This window comes from Ziziphus jujuba, chromosome 3 (genome assembly GCF_031755915.1).
Source record: "Ziziphus jujuba cultivar Dongzao chromosome 3, ASM3175591v1".
In the NCBI taxonomy this organism is placed as follows: domain Eukaryota; kingdom Viridiplantae; phylum Streptophyta; class Magnoliopsida; order Rosales; family Rhamnaceae; genus Ziziphus; species Ziziphus jujuba.
In genome coordinates, this window is record NC_083381.1 from 29,487,109 (window position 1) to 29,508,912 (window position 21,804).

The following is a 21,804-nucleotide window of genomic DNA, read 5'->3' on the forward strand; positions in this document are numbered from 1 at the left end:
TGTTTTTTTTGCTCCTTGCAAATAATTAGTTTCCTATATTAGATCTTCAAAATATAATTTAATTATCTTTATTATTATTATTATCATTATGATTATTATTATTTACCTTATCAACATGTTTTGTAATTTATTTATGGTTACATACATTTTGTGAAGATCAAATAAGAAAATTAATTTCAATATTGAAATTTATATATTAAAATATTTAAATTCTTTTTATTGCATAATCATATATAAATATGTATTAGTGTATGAAATTTTTGTGTGCAATATCTTTAATAATAAAAATATTATTTTATTATATATACATTTTTTATCTTGTATTTTAAAATTTTGAAAAGAAACCAAATAAGAAAATCAATCCCATTATTTATTATTGTAAATAAAATTTTGTTATTCTACAATAAAATAAATATAACACAGTAACAAAAATATTAATATATAAATTATATAGATATTATTATTATTATCTACCCTATAAACATGTTTTTAACTTATATTTTTTAGTAACATTTTTTTTTTCATATATTACATCACATTTAATACTTATCAAACATAATATTATCCTTTTTTTGGAATATTTTCAGACATTTTGCCTAACATGTTTTTCAATTCTGAAATGTAAAATTTATTTTATTATTTTTATTTTACATAAATATGGTAAAAAAATTAAAAAAGAATAATATATGTTATTAGACAACATTTAGATTATTGGAAACATCCACGGCAATGTAAATTGGAAAACATTGTATTATTGGAAAGTCTTGGGCAATGTAAATTAGAAATATAAAAACATTAATAGTAAATAAAATAAAACTATTATTTTTATTTCAATCCAAATAAAAATTAAAACATTATTTTTCAAACAACTACACACTTTGACAAAAGGGAAAAAAAAAAAAAACATTATAAGAAAAAAATTAAATTATCTAAGATAAACACTTAATTTCTGTATGCTACTTCTTGTTCAATGTAGTTGTTATAAATTTAGATAATTCTGATACATCTTGATTGCTAAAACAATGGTGTCGTTCTTTCTTATATGTCCTTGCCCTGAAGAATCTCTTATTCTTCTTATTTTCATTTTCTTGTCCTCCATAATACTGAAAAATTCGATATATAAAGGTAAATCAACAATCAATGAGAAGTCTTCCTTAGATACCTATTGTTTTTTGGGATTATTTTTTGCCATATATTCTAATTCAGCATCATCAACTTCGTTATTAGATTCATCAACTTTAATAAAAAAATCCATCACATGGTTCATATCCATGTTCATGATTCAAATGATCATGATTTGTATCCATTCGATAAAAAAAAAAATCAAAATTAAACAACAAAAAACAGAATTGGATGAATTTGAATCATGATCATAGAGATGAATCATGTTATCGATTTTTGATTGAAGATAACAAATCTAATAACGAAGTTGAGAATGCTAGATCATAATATTTTACAAAAAAGAAAAAAAAGAAAAAAACAAAGCACTAATAACCAAAACCAAAATATAAAAGAACAAACAACACCAAAATAAAAAATATTTAAAATACTAATAACTAAAAATATTAAACATCAAAATTTTATACAATCAAAATGTGCTACTTACTAATTTATATTGAAATATATTTGTCTTATTTGGTAAATAAAATAAAATAAAATAATATGTTTTGAATAAGAATCCTAATTTACTAATTTACTATCTTTAACAATTATGTTCTAAAAATAATATTTCAATTTTTTACTACCAATAACATAAAATTACATTGTATATGTATTTTTGGTAGGAAAATTATGTATTTATTTATTATTTTCTCTATTATCATGTCTATATACGTAAAGATATTTAAAGTTTTTCCCAAAAAAAAAAAAAAAAGCTTAAAACATGAAAAAAAAATAATAATAAAGAGAACAAACTATATATATATATATATATCTTTATTATTCTTGTCCTCGACTTATATATTTTTATACACACAAAAAAAAAATTCAAAATTATATATATTTATTATTTTCCATATATATTTATTACATATGTAGATATAAATGTTTGTACATGTTTTTTTTCGTAATTAAACTTTAAAATATGAAAAAAAAATAATTACAATAATAATAAAGAGAAGGGGAAGTATAGTTATTTTATGGATGGATTTTTTTAATAATTTTAAAGGTAATTTAAAAAATCTAATAATTACACGCACATTATTTACTAGTATTCAACTTTTATATATTATATAGATTTATTAATGTTTTATTTTTTCTTTCCTATATGATTCTTTAGAGTAAATCTATTTAAGACAAGCTTGTAAAAATCTTACACCGGAAAATGACGCAAAAGTAAATCAACATTTCGTCCTCAATTTCTTAATCCATTTTTATTATTATTACTTTTTTTAAATATTATCTTTAATCCCTTAATTATGGTACAGTAATAAGTCACTAATTAAAAGCACAATTTTTATCATTTATTATTATTAAAAAAAAAAAGAAAAAAGAAAAGAAAAAGAAAAAGAAAGCTAAGCTGGCCTGGCTACTGCCAAAAAGAAACTCCACGTGCATTTTGCTTTGCAAACCTCTTTTCATTCATTCATTCACAGGAGAGACACCACCACATTCCTTCTCTTTACTTTTCTTTTCTTCCAAACTCCCCAAATTTATTACCGTTATCCTTCATTTTTCAACCCACCAAAAAAAAAAAGAAAAAAGAAAGAAAAAAAACATTTTCTCGACTCCCAAACACTCCTCCCATTCACATACAGACACACAGTTTCCATCAAATCGATGAAGAAAGCTAGCTAGACATCGATCCAAAGATGAAGAGACAGGAAAGTCTGCCAACGTCATCTTCTCACCGTGAGATTCCCAAGGAGAATATGAAGAATCTCCATGCTAAGTCCATCGGCTGCATGGCCGGCATCATCCACTTCGTCTCCGGCAACCGCGGCCGCCGGAAATTCCTCACCTTCGGTTCGTCAAAAATAAATTAAAATTAATAATTCCTTTTTTTTAATTTTCTTAAATGCTCTTGAGCGGTTATAACAACTTTTTCACATTTCTCCAGGTAAAAAGCAAGAAAAGATCAATGAGGTTGCTTCTCCCAAGAACCCAAATTCCTCACCGGAAGTTAAAGAAGAAGGCAAAAGAGAAGGAAAAAACTCCGCCGCCACACATCTCCGGCGACTCTCCTCCTCCGACGTCCCGAGGAGTCCGACTCTTCCCGCGGAGATTCGCCGGTCGAATTCGGTGAACTCGTCGGAGAATTTCCGGACTCCGCCAGCGCTTGTGGCTCGGCTTATGGGATTGGAAGAGGCTCCGATGTCGAAATCACAATCGCCGGCGGCGATAAGGACGGAGTCAGCGGCGGAGAAGAGATTGAAGCTGCTTGGAGCATTGGAGAAATGCGATAAAGACTTGAAGGCGCTGAAGAAGATCATCGACGCAGTTCGGTCGGCCGAGAGACTCCGATCGTCGGCGATAACGTTTAAAAGCCCCGAAGGCGAAGAAAGCCGGAAAAAATGCTCCGGCGGAATGTGGTCGGAGTCTAATAATACGGAGCAGCCAAGTCCGGTATCGGTGCTGGATGAGTTGAGTGGCAGTAGAGGTACTCCTCCTTTAAGGAACTCCCACTCCAAACCACCACTTTATTATAATAATGGTACGTCTATTTATTTTATTTTATTCTTAGTTTTACGTATATAAATATTATGTTTGATTTTTCGTAGAAATTCTGCATGAATTTTAGCTATACCATATTCAGTTTCATCGCTTAATTGGTTTAGTTAGTTAATTAATTAATTAATTAATGAAATTCGAGTAATTAATGCATGCACGGAGTTGCACCACCATGAGATTTGTTTTTGATGATTGGTTATTTGTGGATAATTGATATATATGGAACTATATATATATATATATTTTTTTTTTTTTCCCCTTTTTTTTCTTCATAAAGTATATAAGATAACAAAGTCGAACCAATAAAAAAGGAAGAAAAGAAGAGGAAGTACACGAGAAAATCATGTCAAGCATGTGATCATTCTTCTTGTCTTTATAATTGTTGCTTGAAACACAAAGATGTTTGATTCTCCATTCTATTCTCTCAAATTATTATTATTTTTTTTGCTCACTTAAATTAAATTTTTAAACATATATATCAAATTAATTAAATTGATGTGATTATTCATATGATGATATCTAATAATCAGCCCTTATGTAGTATTTAAATTACTAACAAGTCTACCCAAAAAATGCATAGAAAAACAAATTAACGTGGTTTTTTTTTCCATGCAAAACATATCTATATAAGCTTTATAGATATCTAGCCCCTACTTTAGGGGAAAAAAGAATTAAGGGAAAATTCTTCATATATAAAGAATATACTAATGTATGCCCCCCAGCCATTGAAAATTGATGCTTAAGCTTCGTTTAGGGATTACATACCCCTTTGAAGAAGGAGACAACATCAGCTTTTTCAGGCAAAAGTAGTGTAGGGAATGCCCAACAGAAAAAGGATTTAGAATTCCAAGTAAAGAATTATTACACCTTGTGTCCAACCCTGCTATAATAACCATAGTAGTTAGTGGGAGACAAATTAATTACTTACTACTATTTGCCATTATACCCAATCCCCCCATATCATTCTTCTAACTCATTGCCAGCTTTCCCATTTAACATTAACATTAAGTTTCCCTCAACATACCTAAATAACCTTTTAACCTTAGGTTAAAAGGTTAAAAGGTTATTTAATTTTCCTATGCTTTCTTCTTCTTTTTATTAATATAAAACCAATTTATTGACCAATCAAACTTGGAATTTGCATAGTTAGTTTTTTATGCAGTCTATTTGATAAATATTATGTTAGAGATTTACACTATTAATCTTTTAAATTTGTTGTTATGAAATAGGTTCGGCCAATTAAACAAATCTTAAAAAATCCCAAGGTTATAATTATAGTCCTTAATTTAATCTCCTAAAGTCAGATATGATAAAATAATTAATAATAAAAATCAGTATTTGATGACTCAGCATCGATCCAAAATTCTTTTGAAATGTATAAAGATGGGCTGGAGAGATCTTTATGGGTTGGACCACACGGGGTTCCCGGGGCCTGCTATTATGTTTCATGATTTAGTCAAAGATGGTTAAGAAAAGAGAAGAATACAAAGGAAGGAGTCACTGTTTTCAGCTTTTTCTGGCAAAAACCATCCACTTTTTACAGGGGATGGGCTCCACCACCACCAACCACCCATGGAATTAAGCTTTAAAGCAGCTTCTGGTAGTGGTACTGATTGCAAGCAATCTTTGGGTTTAAACTTAAAAAGCTAAAATGGGGGGGCTTGAGGGAAACATAGAATGCATTACAGTACATGTGCACCCTTTTTAACTGCTCCACCGCTATCACTATCAAAGTTTGTTACTAATCTAACAGTGCTTAATCTACATCTTTAGCTTTATCTAAAAGAAATTTGTTAAGTTCATTCGCATTAATAAATCATGATAATTATAATGAAGATTAATGATTGATTGTGCGGTGATTAATTATACATATTTTTATGTTACTTTTCTTTTAAATTTTTGTAAGATTCCCATGCTAGATAATCAGTAACATCACTGATTTTCTATAATCCATGATGACCAAACTTCTTTTTATAACTTAGGAACGCTTATCTTCCATCTATTTATGTCCATAGGCATAAAAGTCTATGTATTTATCATTTTCTTTTTATTTTTCAGTTACCATTATTTGTTCTTGTGTGCCAACATAAATTATATATTGACAATTCAGTAAATAATACTATTGTCCATTAATAACTCTCATGTTCAAGGATATCTAGTAATACATCAAACCAACATTGATGTGTCGATAATTTATACATCACATCCACATTGGTGTGAAGTATTCTTGAACAATCTTGGATAAAAATTTCTTGAATATGATAATTACTATTATTACGTTATACTTGATTAGTGTTTATAATATCTATGTATGTAAAGTTTATAACGGCAAGTATATGATAATAGGAGGAGGATTACTGCAACATCATAATCAGAGGCAGCACCAAATCATAAGGAAGAAGCCAGGAGAAGAGGAGGAATTCATAAATCCAAGTATAATATTTGATAGAATAACAAGTGAAACAGCAGCTCAAACTTGGAAGAATATAAAGGCAGCAGCTAATGTTCATGAACATGATCATGATGAGAATGGCATAACAAGAGCAGCAGCATCACCACCATGGAGTAGCAAAGCGATGAGAGACAGTGTAGAGGAAGTGTGCAGAGACGTTGCATGGGGTGAGAGAAGAGAAATTGGAAGAATTGGGTTGGGTTTGCATGATCACATTTGCAGAGACTTGATTGAAGAGATTGTCATCGATATGACTCCTCCTCCTTATCATCAACATCATCATCTAAATGATCATCAGCATATGTCTTCGTACCATGATTCCCAGCGTTTACTTCCCTTTGAGGCTTGTAAGAGAAGACTTTGTTTCTAGACCTTTTCCATTATCATAAAACCCTATTCGTTTTTCTTTCTTTCTTTCTTTTTTTTTTTTTTTTTTTTTTTTTTTTTTTGTTTTTTGGGTCATAAACTTTTCTACATTGTTTTTGGTTTGATATTGTTTTTGCTAAGATTATGAGTGGTGGATCACATGACACATTATTTTTTTCAAACATATGTTTTTCTTGTATGATTATTGAAATACTCAATATATATAAATACTATACAGTATATAGTAAAAGCTATGTATGTTCTGTTTAGATGATAAGTGAAAAAGGTAATATAAAAAATGAAGTAAAAATAACATAAATGTGTGAGAGATTAGAATTAGGATCATTATTTGAGGAAACTAAGAGCATTTATAATTGTAAATATGAATTACTTTGGTGGTATAAAAATGACATTATTAAAATTTTAATAACGTAAATGTACAATCAATTATAAAACAGTTATCCAATAATAATAGTACAAAAGTTATTTATGGGTATTGAGTAGTTATACATTTTATTAATTATTTTTAAAAAATTAACTTTTTAAGAAAAAAATTTCTTTCTATGAAATTTATCAATGTTTGACATAGTTTATAGTAATAAACATTCACCTCAAAATATATATGCCACATTAACTTGATATTCATTATAGATATTAGCGATGTGGAGCAATCTTTTATAAAACACTTTAGATATTACTTATATAACATATTTATTTTCACAATCTATATTTTTTTAAAAATGCTCTAAGCTATCATTTTTTTCTTTGAAATAAAAATAGACAAAAATATTAAAAGGATGATTAACATTATCTAATAAGAAAATAAAAGGTTAATTGCTCTTTAGTATTTTGTACTTTCATTTTATTTGTAAAATGATAAAATTAGTCAATTTTTTAATTATTAAACTTTTCGTTAGTTAATTTAAATATTTATTTAACAAATAAACTAATTTCAACAAATAAAGAAAAAAATTTCGACTGCAGTCCTTGAAATTTGTTCTGATTCAATTTCAGCTTCCCCACTTTTCGAAATTTCAACTGCAGTACTTATCATTTATTTTCTTTGATTAATGTTAATGGTCAAAAGATAAATAAAACATTTTATATATTTTTTAAAAATATAATTTTTAGGAAACATATAATATAATAAAATGCTTAATTTTTTTTTTCTTCCCTCAAGCATAATTGTAATATTATTTAAAAAATATATTTTTTCTTTATTTCTTGATCTTAAAGAGAAAAAAAAAATCAAAAATTGAAAAAAAATTAAAACAATAAATAAAAATATATAAAATATAAAAACAATCTATGAAGAAGATTGAAAATATGTTATTGTACGTTTAATAATATATATATATATATATATATAGATATAGATATAGATATAAATATTTATATACACATTATTTTTTAGAAAATATGCAAATTTTTTTCCCTCTCTCTTTCCCTTTTTCTACTACGGTCTTCATAGATCTTTTCTCATTCTTGCTGATTTTCACTGGAAACATGGATAGATATTGTTATTTAAGAAATTAATTCTAAAACTAATGGATATATACTATGGTTTCAAATACTAAATTAATAGTTTAAGAAATTAATTCTATGCAAGACTCTCAAGGATGGAATGGTAAATTTAAAAATTTTTACAATGAAATCCAAAAAATTCTGTAAAAGGTTATAGTAGGAATTAAATAAGTTTATTTATAAATTTATAAATTTTAGGAACTGACTAAGTTTATTTATCAATTTTGTTATATATATATATATTTTATTTTATCTACTTTATTAATTTTATATATAAATTTACATAAGTTTTATTAATTTCTTTTATAAAATTTATATTTAGTTGATTTATCTTTGATTTTATTAATTTTATCTATAATTTTATTAATTTAATTATATAAAAAATAAATATTTAATAAAGTGAAAACGAATTTTTTAAAAATTAATATTTAATTCAAAAATATAAATATAATTACAATTGCTTACTCTGTAAATAAATGTCTATTTAAAATAAATATTACAATTGAAATATCAAAAAAATTTAAAAAATCTAAATTGAATTATGATAAAGTTGGATATTACAATTAAAAATTTTTCTAAAATAAATTATAAATAAAACATTGATGTGAAATATTTTAATATTAAAATTCTACCATGCAATCTAACCGAAAGTAAAATGTAATAAACCCAAAACTCAAATTTTGTGCAGTTTTTATTTTTATTTTTTATTAATTCAATCTTTTAAGAAATAAAATTAAACAAATAAAAAGCAAAAGGAGTGGGAGGGAGATTTGAGTGGAACTGGAGGTAGAGAAACCGATAGAGATTCGAAAAGACAGCCGATGAATAATGCGAGAGCGACGCCTCACGTGGCAGTCAACGTGGGATTTGATGAGCTCACACTCCGCGTACAAACCGCGTAAAACGCGTAGCGTTATTTAGCTCTCACCTCGCTTTTTTTTTTTTTTTTTCTTCGAAATTTAATTAATTTATTCTTTTCTTTTTTTAATAATAAAAAAAAACCGACCCCGCGAGACTTACTACCATCCACCCAGTAATAAACCTTTTTCCAATTCCATGTATTTCTTTTTCCTTAAAAAAAAAAATAAAAATAAAAAAATAAAAAAATAAAAAAATAAAAAGACAACTACGGAGTCTACGCGCACAGGTGCACTGTACTCGACGTTCAGGATTCTTATCACGACACGTGTACGGCCCGTTATTGTGTTCCACGTGGCTATTCGGAAGAGATGTTGAGAGGAATATCTCCTAATTCGATCGTCCTAATTGCCTTCTTGTTACCCAAAAAAAAAAAAAAAAAAAAATCCCGCTTACAAAATCGTGGGTCATTTAGTTTTCTTATTTGGTTATCTATTTCCCTGAAATTACCTTTGTACCCTTTTTGGTATACAGTCTATGGTAGTAGATATTTCTACTTCCTTTGCACAAACTTCACCTTTTGATTCATAAATTATCTGAGGTGCCCTTGTAGAAAATAAGAATTATTCACACCAAATATACAATTTAAAAAATAAATTTGACAACAATAGGCTTGAATAGTATTCTTAAAGGTTAGAAAGGTAAAGATTTACATACCCTCATAATGAATGAATAATATATCTATCTTTATAGTTTGGTATCTATAATAAAATTTCTGCTCCAAACAATGGTGCTCCTCCAACATTTGTAATGTTTGGTCAGAATCCAAAAACTCTACTATTGTATCTGTTAACACTCGCATAACATCCTTAATTATGCTTGTTTACCTTTTATTTTTGGTTAGAAAACATATTAATATTCTCTTATTTAAGTTAAATAAAACAATTACTCATTAAAATAATACTAAGTTATTGTAAAATTTTATGATCCTTCAATTAATCTATATATTTAGCCTCATATAAGACCTTTCGATAGCCAATATGGGGCAATATAGACAATTGGCCAAAAACAAGAAAAAAAGGAGAGTGAAAGTTACCAAGGTGGAGTAAATAAAGAAAAAGTGCAGGGGCAAAGTAGTAAAAGGACAAAGGAGAAGTGGGGACCCGACGTAAAAGTGGGCCCCGATGCAAAGGCTTATGTGATGGGGTGGCTGTATAAAATCCTTCTCAATACCTTGTTCGTTTGTCCGAGCCAAACACGCGTACGAAAGCCTCTCTCTCTCTCTCTCTCTCTGTACTTATCTCACTCTCTCTCTCTCGCTCTCTCCCCATTTTCTCAGAGAAAAGCAGAGAAAAAAAAAAAAAAAAAGGATAAAAAAGCGATTTATCTGTAGAAAAAGAGAAATTTACGATGGCCGATCAACTCACCGACGACCAGATCTCCGAGTTCAAGGAAGCCTTTAGCCTTTTCGACAAAGATGGCGACGGTCCGGTCCTCCATCCCTCTCTCTGTTTATATGCTTATATATATATATATATATGCATGTATTTGCGTCTTTCAGATCTAGGTTTCATGCTGTGTTAAACTTTGAATATAAAAAGTTTGTGTTGATTTTGTATTATGGAGCTGGAGTTTGTTTATATTTGAGCATAATTGCCTGTTTGGATTTTGGGAATTTTAATTTTTTGAGTTTTGAATATATTACTGGAAAGAAAAGTCAATCGTAACTCTTTTTGAAAACGGAAGTCTTGAAATTCATGCTTCAAGATCTAGGAATATAAATTTGTTTTATTTTATTTTATTTTTCCTCCACTCAGCCAACTAGTAAAGGATTTTGAAACACAGATATTGAATTTACCGTAAGGCTGTTTTTGAAATTTTATATGGATGTAAAACTTTTTTTATTAAAAAAAAAAAATTGTTACTGATAATTTTGTGTCTGATAGATTTTTGATTCTTTTGGGGTTGATTTGCATTCGTTCCACTGGATTGATTAATGTTGTGTTTGTTGCTATGCATATCGTAGAAGCAAAAAACTTTCATAAAGTTTCCCATATCAACATAATAGGAAAGCAGATTCCAAATTGGGAATCGAGATTTCATTTCTCTGTAATTCCTTGCCATGTAGGAATATTTTCTTTTCCAAAAATTGAGCTAAATTTTAAATCAAGATATAAATGTTATAGATTTCCTAGAAATTTATTTATTTTTAATTGTGATTTTAATATCCAAAAACTATAATTATATGTTTAAAATTTATGATGCTATTCCCAAATCTACTCGTCGGTGACCGAAAACACCCTTCTTGTACTTTTTGTATGGTATTCTAATTGTAAAATTGTCATGGTGATGTACAGTTAAGGATTTTAAGATGTTGATGTTTTGATGCATTAATCTGTAGGGCATCTAAGGGTATGCTTCTAAGATGGTAAATGGCGGTCTTTGTCAATGCATGCTAAAGATTCTGATTTTTAATATATTTAAGCTGTTGCTATGTTTACATATATCCATTTGATAATGGCATATACTGCACGTGAATATGCTTTTACTGTGCAAATTAAATTCTTTTGGTGCTATCATTTATGGAATCTTTAGTATTGACTTTTTTAATATTACTGAACACTCACTAATAGAATGCTTATGGCATCTTGAATGTACTTTGAGCACTTAAGTAACAAACTAGCAAATCACTTACTCATCGAAATTTGGTATAATAACAGCCTGAGGTTAGAAATGAAACTAGATCTGTGCTCTTCATAGAAAATGTTAAGATTGGAAAAGAAATTTCAGGTGCTTTTGTTATCTGTGTTCTTCAGCAACCAGACTTCCATGTTGGCGAGGACTTCTGCTGTCATCGTATAGAATGACTTTCTTACGCTTTGGGTAATCTTTTGTTGCAGGTTGCATCACTACCAAGGAGCTTGGAACAGTGATGAGGTCACTGGGTCAGAACCCAACTGAGGCAGAGCTCCAGGACATGATTAACGAGGTTGATGCTGATGGTAATGGGACCATCGACTTCCCTGAGTTCCTAAATCTAATGGCCAGAAAGATGAAAGATACTGATTCTGAGGAGGAGCTGAAAGAGGCATTCCGAGTTTTTGACAAAGATCAGAATGGTTTCATCTCTGCTGCTGAGCTGCGTCATGTGATGACAAACCTTGGCGAGAAGCTTACCGATGAAGAGGTGGATGAGATGATTCGCGAAGCTGATGTTGATGGTGATGGCCAGATAAATTATGAGGAGTTTGTCAAGGTGATGATGGCAAAATGAAGACCCCATCTTCACCATAATATAAAATGAACATGATCTTCATTAAAAGGACGAAAAAAAAAAAAAAAAAAAAAAGAAGGAAAACGGGATTAACTATTATAAAGGGATTCCTAGTTTCCTCCCTTTCAGTTTTTATTTGATGGTTTTTGTAATCAATCCTTTGTAGATGTAGTCCTGTTCTGATGTTGTGGTGGAAGTGTTGTTTAGTCTTTGCCTTTCATATGTGTCTTGTGATAAAAGTGTCTTGGTAGTTTAAATTTTTTTTTTATTTTTTTATTTTCCATTTTATGGTCTCTTTTGAACGTAGATTACCATGGGAGGGATTCAGTGTTCAATGTTGCATGGATAGCTCAATTGATTATTTAACCTTTGTCTATTTGCAGCTGTTATGCATATTCATCTATGGTCTTCCTATGCACATGAGTATTAATTTGTTGGAAATGTTTTATTTTACTCTTTATCTACGAGATGTTATTGACAATTTTCGTCATCCTGGGTTATAGTCAATGGCGTGTGATACTCTTTGGTGATGATGATGGCTTATATGGTGGTACCAAATGGATTTGGACGGTTTATGTGAGAGGTGTTGTAGAGCCAATCTCTTGACAATGTTGCATATTTTAGCATTGTTCTGATGTGGTTAGGGTCTGCTATTGTATGAAGAGGTTATCCTTGGAAATCCACCAAAAAAACAAAAGGGTCACTTTGATAATGATGGCGTCCAAGTGTTGCACATAGGTAAGTGCTGGAGACTTAAATTGGCCTCTCTTGCAGTATTAAATGGATTTTCAATTGCTAATAGGCTGCGCAAGAAAATCTTTCTAATTTTTTGATGTTAGGGTTCCAACTCGGATTATCATCGATAAAACAATGAATTTTGACATTGGGAAACCCACGGATTTGAGAATTAATTTGTAATTTTTGTCAAAATAGTTTTTTCTTGTATCGAGCTCTCTTGTCCCAAAGTAGTGGGATAATTTAGTTTATTAGGGGCAAAATACGTTAAATGCCCTTGAACTGTTAGGTATTTGCAACTAATCTTCTAGCATTCCTTTTAGGGGGGGACAAAAGACAAAAATAAAATAAAATCCTCCGACATTAGAAAATAGAATTAACAGATTGTGAAAAGGGACAGCTTAATATTTTGTTTTTTATTAAAATAAATAAACACGGTATGAAAATTAAATATTTTGAGAGGCTGTCCGCTTGTCCTAATATTCATGGAGATTTACTATCAATCTATTTTATCTTTTAATGATTTCTACTAGTTTGAAAAAATAAAGAATTTTATTTTATGTTTTGAAATTTTAAAATAGATTATGCTTATTAATTCTGCATCCTTTCTTTTCCTGTGCATATATAGTCATCTTAATTAAGATTTGAAGCCTAGCTACTCATTTTTTCTTCTTTTTTTTTTTGGGAAAAATATAATTATAAAAATAATATCTAAGCCTTAATTTAATAAAAAAAAAATCTTATAATTTCATAGTTCTAAGAGTATACCACAAAATAAATAGGATTAAATACACTTAGCTCCCCTTAACTATTAAATTTTTTGTGCTTTACCTTCCAATTTCAAATGCATCACACTGTTTTTTAAACTATTAGTTTTGTTACTTTAGTCCAATTATTAATTTTTCAATAAATGGATTTTATGAAATTCATGGTACACGATTAACGTAACTCTTTCATTTTTAGTTGGTGTGTATTTCTAATTTTGTCAAATCTATTGGACAAAATTTTAAAAATTACATTACAAAGACAAAATAACAATAGTTTAGAGGTCAATATGATATTTTTTAAATTTAAAGGATAAAATACAAAATGTGTAATAATTTAAAGGGCCAAGCATGTTAAACCTAAACAATTAATAATTGAAGAGACTGTTATTTAAAAAAAAAAAATACATCAAAATTTTATTGTTAATAATTTCATTTAAAATGGTATTATTGATGGTTGAAATAATAAATTCTAATTAAAATTTTATTCCACAAGATATAAAAACAATTAAGAATTATAACGGATTATCAAAAATTTAAAAATAAAATAAAACATTTTATCCGCTTGGAGGTATCTTAAAAGACTTTTTCTTTGATTTTCGTCTGTTATTTCTAAGCTTTACTTCGTCTCCATTTCTCAAGAACTAAACAAACGAAAAGAGAGCGATTTTTCCGAGGAAGGTGAAGGTGCAAAGCAATGGCCGATCAGCTCACGGACGACCAGATCTCCGAGTTCAAGGAAGCTTTCAGCCTCTTCGACAAAGATGGCGACGGTTCGATCCTCTTTTTTTCTTTCTCTTATCTTTTAAGTTTGGAAAATTTGTTGTTCTGTGGATTTTTCTCGTGTCTATTTGATTTTCGCCTTTTTTTTTTTATTTGATTTGATTTTGTTATTTATTTGTTTACTTATATATATTTTTTTCTGTGGATTTTTTTCGCGTCTATTTGATATTCGCCTCCTTTTTTTTTTTTTCGATTTGATTTGATTTTTTATTTATTATTTTTTTTGTTTACTTTATGCTGGGAAATTGTTATGTTGATTCTGGAGTCTGATAATATGCGCTGTTTGGTGTGTGGGAAATAAAAATAGGAGTAAAATTACAAGTATGGATCTTATAACTTTCTAGTCCTGTTGATTTTGAAATTGTTAGGGAAAAAAATTATGCTAGGTTTATTTGAATGGAAAGTTCACGAGTTAGGGTAATTGTAGGCGATTGTGAAACAAAGGGATTGAATTAACCCGAAGGCTGTGTTTAATTTACTGAAAATATCTTGGGGATTTATATTTTTTATTTCCGCTTTTTTTTTATTATTATTATTTTTTTATTTTATAGTTAAGCAGTTTCTTACGCTTAAAAAATGTTTATGAGATTTTTCATTTTGCTAGATTTTCATTTTGTTTGGGGTTTATTTGGATTCTCTTGTAATATATTATTAACTTCATTGGCGTTTTTCTAAAAATCTTAAAAGGCTCATAAGCACACTAAAGTTTGCGTTTAGAGTTAAAATAAGAAAGTATATTTTTGAAATTATGAGACCATTTTCCTATAATTTCTTATCGTGTTGGAGTTTCTTGTTTCCCCAGATTTTGTTTAATTGAAGGGTGAACCAATATCGAGATGTTATAATTTCCTTATTTTCTTTTCTATAATTTTTGTGGAATTTTCAGACTAGACATGCTTGTGCTTTCTTTTCTGTACTAGAAGTTGTATTTTGATGTGTATTCTAGTGAAATCTGGAAACTTTACATTGTGGAGCTCTGGTTATGTCCATGTCCCCTTCTCAATGACCGTTTATACCCTTTTTGTTTTTTTAGCATAGTTGTGCTTGTGCAGTTTCCTAATTGGAAATAATATTACATTGTTAAAGATTTTAACACAAGTAGATGTCTTAATGCCTCAAATCTTTCAAATTACATGTGCATATGAATTAGATTTACGGAATGTTAGTGCCTCTAGGCTCTAAAAGAAACACTTCATGAGATGGGAAATGGTGATTTATTTCTCCAATGCATGTTAAAGATTTGGATTAGCTTGTGTTGTATTCCAGGGTATTATTCCCTGTTTTCATATACCATTAGTTGGTGTTTATGTATGCTTATTATAATTTTTTGTGAGGCCATCTTTGTTGTCATTAGAATCATTTGTGTTGACTTGTTTTATCACTGGACATTAACTGATAAAATGTTTTTGCCATCTTTAAATTTATATAATAAACCTTATTGTTTCAATTACCAGTCGAAGTTCATGGCATTACAGCCTTAGTTATGGAATGAAACTGGCTTTCTACTATTGGAAGGATATTAAACCTGGAGGATAGAATTTTGCTGCTTGGTTGTCTATCCCCTTTAGAGCAAGTAGACCTATGTTTTGGCAAGAATCTTCCGTCGACCATATAAAATTTCTTTCTGATGTTTTTATATAATCTTATTGTGCAGGTTGTATCACTACAAAGGAGCTTGGGACTGTGATGAGGTCACTGGGCCAGAACCCTACTGAGGCAGAGCTCCAGGACATGATTAACGAGGTTGATGCTGATGGTAATGGGACCATTGACTTTCCTGAATTCCTAAATCTCATGGCCAGAAAGATGAAAGATACCGACTCTGAGGAGGAGCTGAAAGAGGCATTCCGAGTTTTTGACAAAGATCAGAATGGGTTCATTTCTGCTGCGGAGCTGCGCCACGTGATGACCAATCTTGGTGAGAAGCTAACTGATGAAGAGGTGGATGAGATGATTCGTGAAGCTGATGTTGATGGCGATGGCCAGATAAATTATGAGGAGTTTGTCAAGGTGATGATGGCCAAGTGATGACCCCACCCCTACCAAAAAAATTATAAGATGAACATTATCTTTAGAGAGAAAAAAAAAAAAAAAAAAAGGAAAAGACAAGTAAAAAGAAAAAAAGGAAAAGGGGGGTTGACTAATATAAAGGGGTTCCTAGTTTCCTTTCTTTCAATTGTCATGTGGTGGTTTTTGTACTCAAGCCTTTAGCAGAAGTAGTTGCCTGTTCTGGTGGGTGGGTTGGTGGCAGTGGTGTTATAGTCTTTTCCTTTGGATGTGTAATTGAGACTAAAGTTGTCATGGCGGTTTTATTTTATTTTTATTTCTTCTTTTTCTTTTTCTTTTTCTCTCTTTTTTCCATTAAGTGGTCTCATTGTGGCTGTAGACTGCCATGAGAGGATTCATTGTTCATTGTTCGATGGATAGCTTATATTATTTTTAATGTCGTGTTTTTCCTTTAACACTTTCTATGCATAAGTATTAATTTTTGGAGCATATTTTAGTGTACCCTTTGTAGTTTTATTTGGCTTTCAATTTCATTTGGATTTTGTAGGAAGTCTGCGTATGATCTCTGCTAATTACAGCTCAAGTTTGGAAGTCCACGTGGTCTAATAATCGTTCAGTACAAACTTTTTATTCTTATTTTATTCCTCCTTACTCCGTCTGTCCGCTTTACAGCCAAAAATGATCATTAATCTAGGAGATTTATCAGAAGGGTGATCTGTATACATATATGGACATGTTGAATTGGGAAACAGGAGGTTTTAGCTCCTATGAAATTCATAGGCTTATCTGTTAAAAACTCTCTGATCCGAAAAACTGTCATCTGTTGTATACTATAGCTAGGAAAGTTAATTATTTGCGGATTTTCCAAAAAATAAAATGAAACTCCTAGAGATTGTTTTCAGAGATTAGAATATATATATATATATATATATATATATTCGTATCATCCTTCAATAACAAATTAAAATGTGTATTTACTAGTGGGGGCAAAAAAAAAAGAACAGACAGAGAAAGATGTTAGGAATATAAAATAAGAAAAAAAAATAGATATTTCTTTTGGTTTGATAAAATAAAAGGGTCAATTGCTGAATAATATCCTGAAATTTCAAAGGTATGCAAATTGAACTTTAAAATTTAAGATTACTTAAATTTAAGTTGGAAGTTTCAAATTGATTGTAAATTTCTTACTTTTCTATTTTATATTTATGATTTTTTATTTAAAAAATTGTATCAAATACTATTTTATTTAAGCTAAAATTTTATTTTTGGAACTAAAATTAAATTTTTGTCCAGCAAAAATATTTTTATTGAACCAAAAATTAAATAAAATTATTTTAATGGAGCAAAAATTGATAATAGTTTTTTATTCCTAAACCATAAAAAAAGAATTAGTCCAAAATAAAAAATAAAAAATAGACCAAAAATTAAAATAAAATTTTATTTTTATGGTTTTTTATTTTAGTCTAAAAAGGAAAGGATGGTAGATCTACTTACACTTGTGAATCATTGAATTCTATAAATAATAAGCAACCATAGAAAAATTAGAAAGAAAATGAACTACTTTTACTTAAAAAGATAAGGATCTAAAAATAATAAAAATAAATTATTAGACGAAATAAAATAAAAAAATGAAATCAGTAATAGTAAATTTTTTTTTATTTTTTTATATTAGACCAAAATATGAAAAAGCAAAAACATTAAAATTTACTCCTATTTTTATTTTTTGTCTAATTTTTATTTTTTTATGGTTTGTTTGTTTTGGTCTGAAATTATTTTATCTAATTTTTGATCTAATGAAGATATTTTTACTAGAGTGAAAATTTGAATGTTATTTTTATTTTTATTTTTAATCTAATTTTCATTTTTATAATTTTTAATATTTTTTTTATTGTTTAGGCATAAAAAATATTATTAATTCTTGATCTAATAAAATTATTCATTTAATTTTTCATTTAATAAATTTTTTATTAGATCAAAATTTTCAATTTGTTTTATTTATAATTTTTCTAATTTTTAATCCAAACTATTTGATTTTTTTGAATTTTAATTTAAATAAAATAAAAATGGATAGAATTTTTAAATAAAGAATTGTTTTTTTAAAAAATCATAAATATAAAATAAAAATATTTTTAAATTTTTTATTTTATATTGAAATCATTTAACTTTAAAATTAATATGTCAATTAATTAAACCGATTTTCATAATTTGAACTTAAAATTCAATTTATATAATTTTAAAACTTTAAAATATTAATTAGCAATTAATTATAAAATTAAATAATTGGAGAGATCAAAAAGGGCACAATAGTAATTAAAAAAAATAAAAAAAAAAAGGAGAGGGACATAATGCTGAAGAGAAGGGCCAGATGCAAGTTAAATACTATGCGGTTGAACGTATAGAATAATTCCTTGGTGTGTGCTGATCACAAATACAAATTATCGCTCTTTTTCTTCCCTCTTCATTTTCCAAAGAAACGCAAAGAAAAAAAGAAAAAAAGAAAAAAAAAAACCGAGAAAAAAAGCGGTTTTTGTGAAGAAAAAGAAACTGCAATGGCCGATCAACTTACTGATGATCAGATCTCCGAGTTCAAGGAAGCTTTCAGCCTCTTTGACAAAGATGGCGACGGTTCGATCCCTCATTTCTCTCTCTTTATGTACATGTATATATACATATGCTTTTTTTCAGATCTAGTTGTAATTGTGTGGTTCTTTGTGTTATTATTTTTTGGTTTGGATATATGTGTGTATGTGGATTTATTTGATACTTTTTTTTTTTTTTTTTTTGGTTTAATGTTTGCTGAGAAATTATTCTGGCGATTCTTGGAGCCTGATGATTTTCGCTATTTTATTTATTTATTTTTTGTTTTGTAGGAAAGAATTGTTGGGGCAAAACCACGCGTTTTATTTTTGTAGATTTGAAATAGTAAAAGAATAAAAGTCGGAGCAGATTTTTTGAAATATAGTTTATAAAAAAAGATAATAAATTGATTGAAGCTGGATTGAATTTACCTGAAGGCTGTGTTGAGTTTTACATGAATTTTTTTTTTTTCCGCTTTTGCTGGATTTTTGATTTGTTTGTGGTTGATTTCCATTTTCTTGGATTCGATTATTAATGTTCCCTAAAATTGGGAATTTCTTATCATGTAGAAAGAAGAGACAGAGAGAAGTTGATGAAACTAAATATGAGATTGAGAAAGATATTAGATTGACTTCTCAGTGGCCTCGCACACCTTGTTCTTTTTGAAATAGTTATGCAGCTTTTTAGTTCTGAAACGTCTTATAAAGAGTTGTTTTTTTTTTTTTTTTTTTTGGTTTTTTTAAATTTTAAATTTTAAATTTTAATTTTTTTCTTCAAAAATCAAAAGAGCAATTGGATTGCAAAAACAAAGGATTTCTAACCATCTTGCTATCTTAGACTGAACATAAACTACTTAGATGAAAAAAGAGAGGATAGAAAGATTGCCGATGGTCTTACCTTTTTCTGTGGTGTCTATTTATTTTGTACTATAATATCTTGTTTTGACTATCTTCTTTTTATAAAGCAAATCAACTTCAATTCTTGCATAATCCACATCACTTATGCTTCTATTGTAAAAAAGATTCCGTTTTTATGTCGAAAAGGCTGGTATCAATAATAATGATTTTATGTATGGACATACTTTGATATCTTGTTCATTCGCAACAAAATATTTTCTTTGCGTGGTGGTAGGGGAAAAAAAAAAAAATTTGCTTTTTTGGAGAGAGATACTAGTTCACCAATTGAGTTATAGGTGTCTAACATACTCATACCTAACGACTTTCCACAAAACCGTGACGTTTATGAATATACCATTATTCTGGTTTTTAAGAAAAGTTGATATTTGGATCTTTCAAATTATGTGTCATTATCATTTGAGGAATATTATTTCTGTCACATCTCTTAAGTGTAATACTAAATAAGATGAGAAAGGGTTCATTTTTCAAAAGCATTGTAACTGTTTGGATGTTGTGTGTTATATAATTTCCCAGTTGTTAAACTTGTTATGTGCTGTTTCAAGATACCCAATTGAGAATGGCTGGTTCTGCACATTCAATGCTCATACTGTTTTAGTCTGTATGCATATTGAACTTTTTGATACTGTCATCTTTAAAATCATTCAGTTGACTTCGTTTATGATCATTAACTTATAAAATGCTTATGTCATCTTGAAATATGCTCTGAGCACTTGAGTAATAAACATTATGATTGCAACTGGTAATAAAAGTTTGTAGCATCTCAACTGGCTCTGTGCACTTCCTAAAATAATCTTTAAACTGTAGAAAAAATTCTTCTGGTGCAAGTAGAGCTATGTTTTGGCAAGGATCATTTGCCAACTTTATGAAATGACTCTCTGATGCTTTTTGATATTCGTATTATGCAGGTTGTATCACTACCAAGGAGCTTGGGACTGTGATGAGGTCGTTGGGGCAGAACCCTACTGAGGCTGAGTTGCAGGACATGATCAATGAGGTCGATGCTGATGGTAACGGGACCATTGACTTTCCTGAGTTCCTAAATCTCATGGCCAGAAAGATGAAAGATACTGACTCTGAGGAGGAGCTGAAAGAGGCATTCCGTGTTTTTGACAAAGATCAGAACGGTTTCATTTCTGCTGCTGAGCTGCGCCATGTGATGACAAACCTTGGTGAGAAGCTAACTGATGAAGAGGTGGATGAGATGATTCGTGAAGCTGATGTTGATGGCGATGGCCAGATAAATTATGAGGAGTTTGTCAAGGTTATGATGGCGAAGTGATGACCCCACAGCCACTAAATTTATTAAATGAACATGATCTTCAAATTATCAAAAATTAAAAAAAGGAAAGGAAATCAAGGTTGACTAATATAGAGCGATTCCTAGTTTCCTTTCTTTTTAATTTTTATGTGATGGGTTTTGTAGTTGAGCCTTTAGAGACGTAGTTGCCTGTTCTGGTGGTATGGTGGCAGTTGTGTTTGTTGTCGTCAGGGAAGTTCAATTGTTTTCTTTTCTTTTCCAATTTTTGGTCTCTTTTGAACTTTTGACTGCCATGGGAGGATTCATTGTTCAATGTTTGGTTGGATGGCTTATTTTTGTTGTTCTATGTGTCTTATTTGAATAGCTATTTTGCATATTCTTCATAAATTCTCTATGTAGTTTTGAAGTTTTTAAGTATAAATTTGTTTGGCATGTTTTATTCCTTTGCTGTTGATCTCCAATAATATTATTAGTCATTATTTTTGGTAGAACTTCAATATAGCTGTATTATGATTGGATTTTGTTTCTCTGTCAAATCATCTGGATAGTTTTGGGAGGCCTTTCAATCAGATGAGGGCTAGTTAAAAGGATAGGCAACTAAGGCCTTTTTCTGTGCCCCA

At 29.2% G+C, this 21,804-nt stretch overlaps 4 protein-coding genes across 4 annotated transcripts; all 4 read left to right on the forward strand.

The window, feature by feature from the left end:
* Nucleotides 1-2,581: 2,581 nt before the first annotated feature.
* On the forward strand, nucleotides 2,582-6,527 carry LOC107423398 (uncharacterized). The gene is made up of 3 exons (XM_016032942.4): nucleotides 2,582-2,964; nucleotides 3,059-3,652; nucleotides 6,016-6,527. Exons 1-3 carry the CDS (start codon nucleotides 2,811-2,813, stop codon nucleotides 6,489-6,491), a joined length of 1,224 nt encoding a protein of 407 aa, XP_015888428.3. The 5' UTR covers nucleotides 2,582-2,810; the 3' UTR covers nucleotides 6,492-6,527.
* A 3,577-nt stretch (nucleotides 6,528-10,104) lies between these two features.
* On the forward strand, nucleotides 10,105-12,519 carry LOC107423402 (calmodulin-7). The gene is given in 3 exon segments (XM_016032951.4): nucleotides 10,105-10,355; nucleotides 11,770-12,129; nucleotides 12,132-12,519. Coding segments are annotated over 3 exon segments (468 nt in total). The 5' UTR covers nucleotides 10,105-10,279; the 3' UTR covers nucleotides 12,164-12,519.
* A 1,681-nt stretch (nucleotides 12,520-14,200) lies between these two features.
* Nucleotides 14,201-16,921, forward strand: LOC107423405 (calmodulin-7). Its single transcript, XM_048477034.2, has 2 exons — nucleotides 14,201-14,415; nucleotides 16,080-16,921. The coding sequence occupies exons 1-2, from the start codon at nucleotides 14,340-14,342 to the stop codon at nucleotides 16,451-16,453; spliced, it is 450 nt and encodes a 149-aa protein (XP_048332991.1). The 5' UTR covers nucleotides 14,201-14,339; the 3' UTR covers nucleotides 16,454-16,921.
* A 1,961-nt stretch (nucleotides 16,922-18,882) lies between these two features.
* Nucleotides 18,883-21,525, forward strand: LOC132799064 (calmodulin-7). The gene is made up of 2 exons (XM_060816071.1): nucleotides 18,883-19,057; nucleotides 20,832-21,525. The coding sequence occupies exons 1-2, from the start codon at nucleotides 18,982-18,984 to the stop codon at nucleotides 21,203-21,205; spliced, it is 450 nt and encodes a 149-aa protein (XP_060672054.1). The 5' UTR covers nucleotides 18,883-18,981; the 3' UTR covers nucleotides 21,206-21,525.
* The last annotated feature ends 279 nt before the right edge of the window (nucleotides 21,526-21,804 follow it).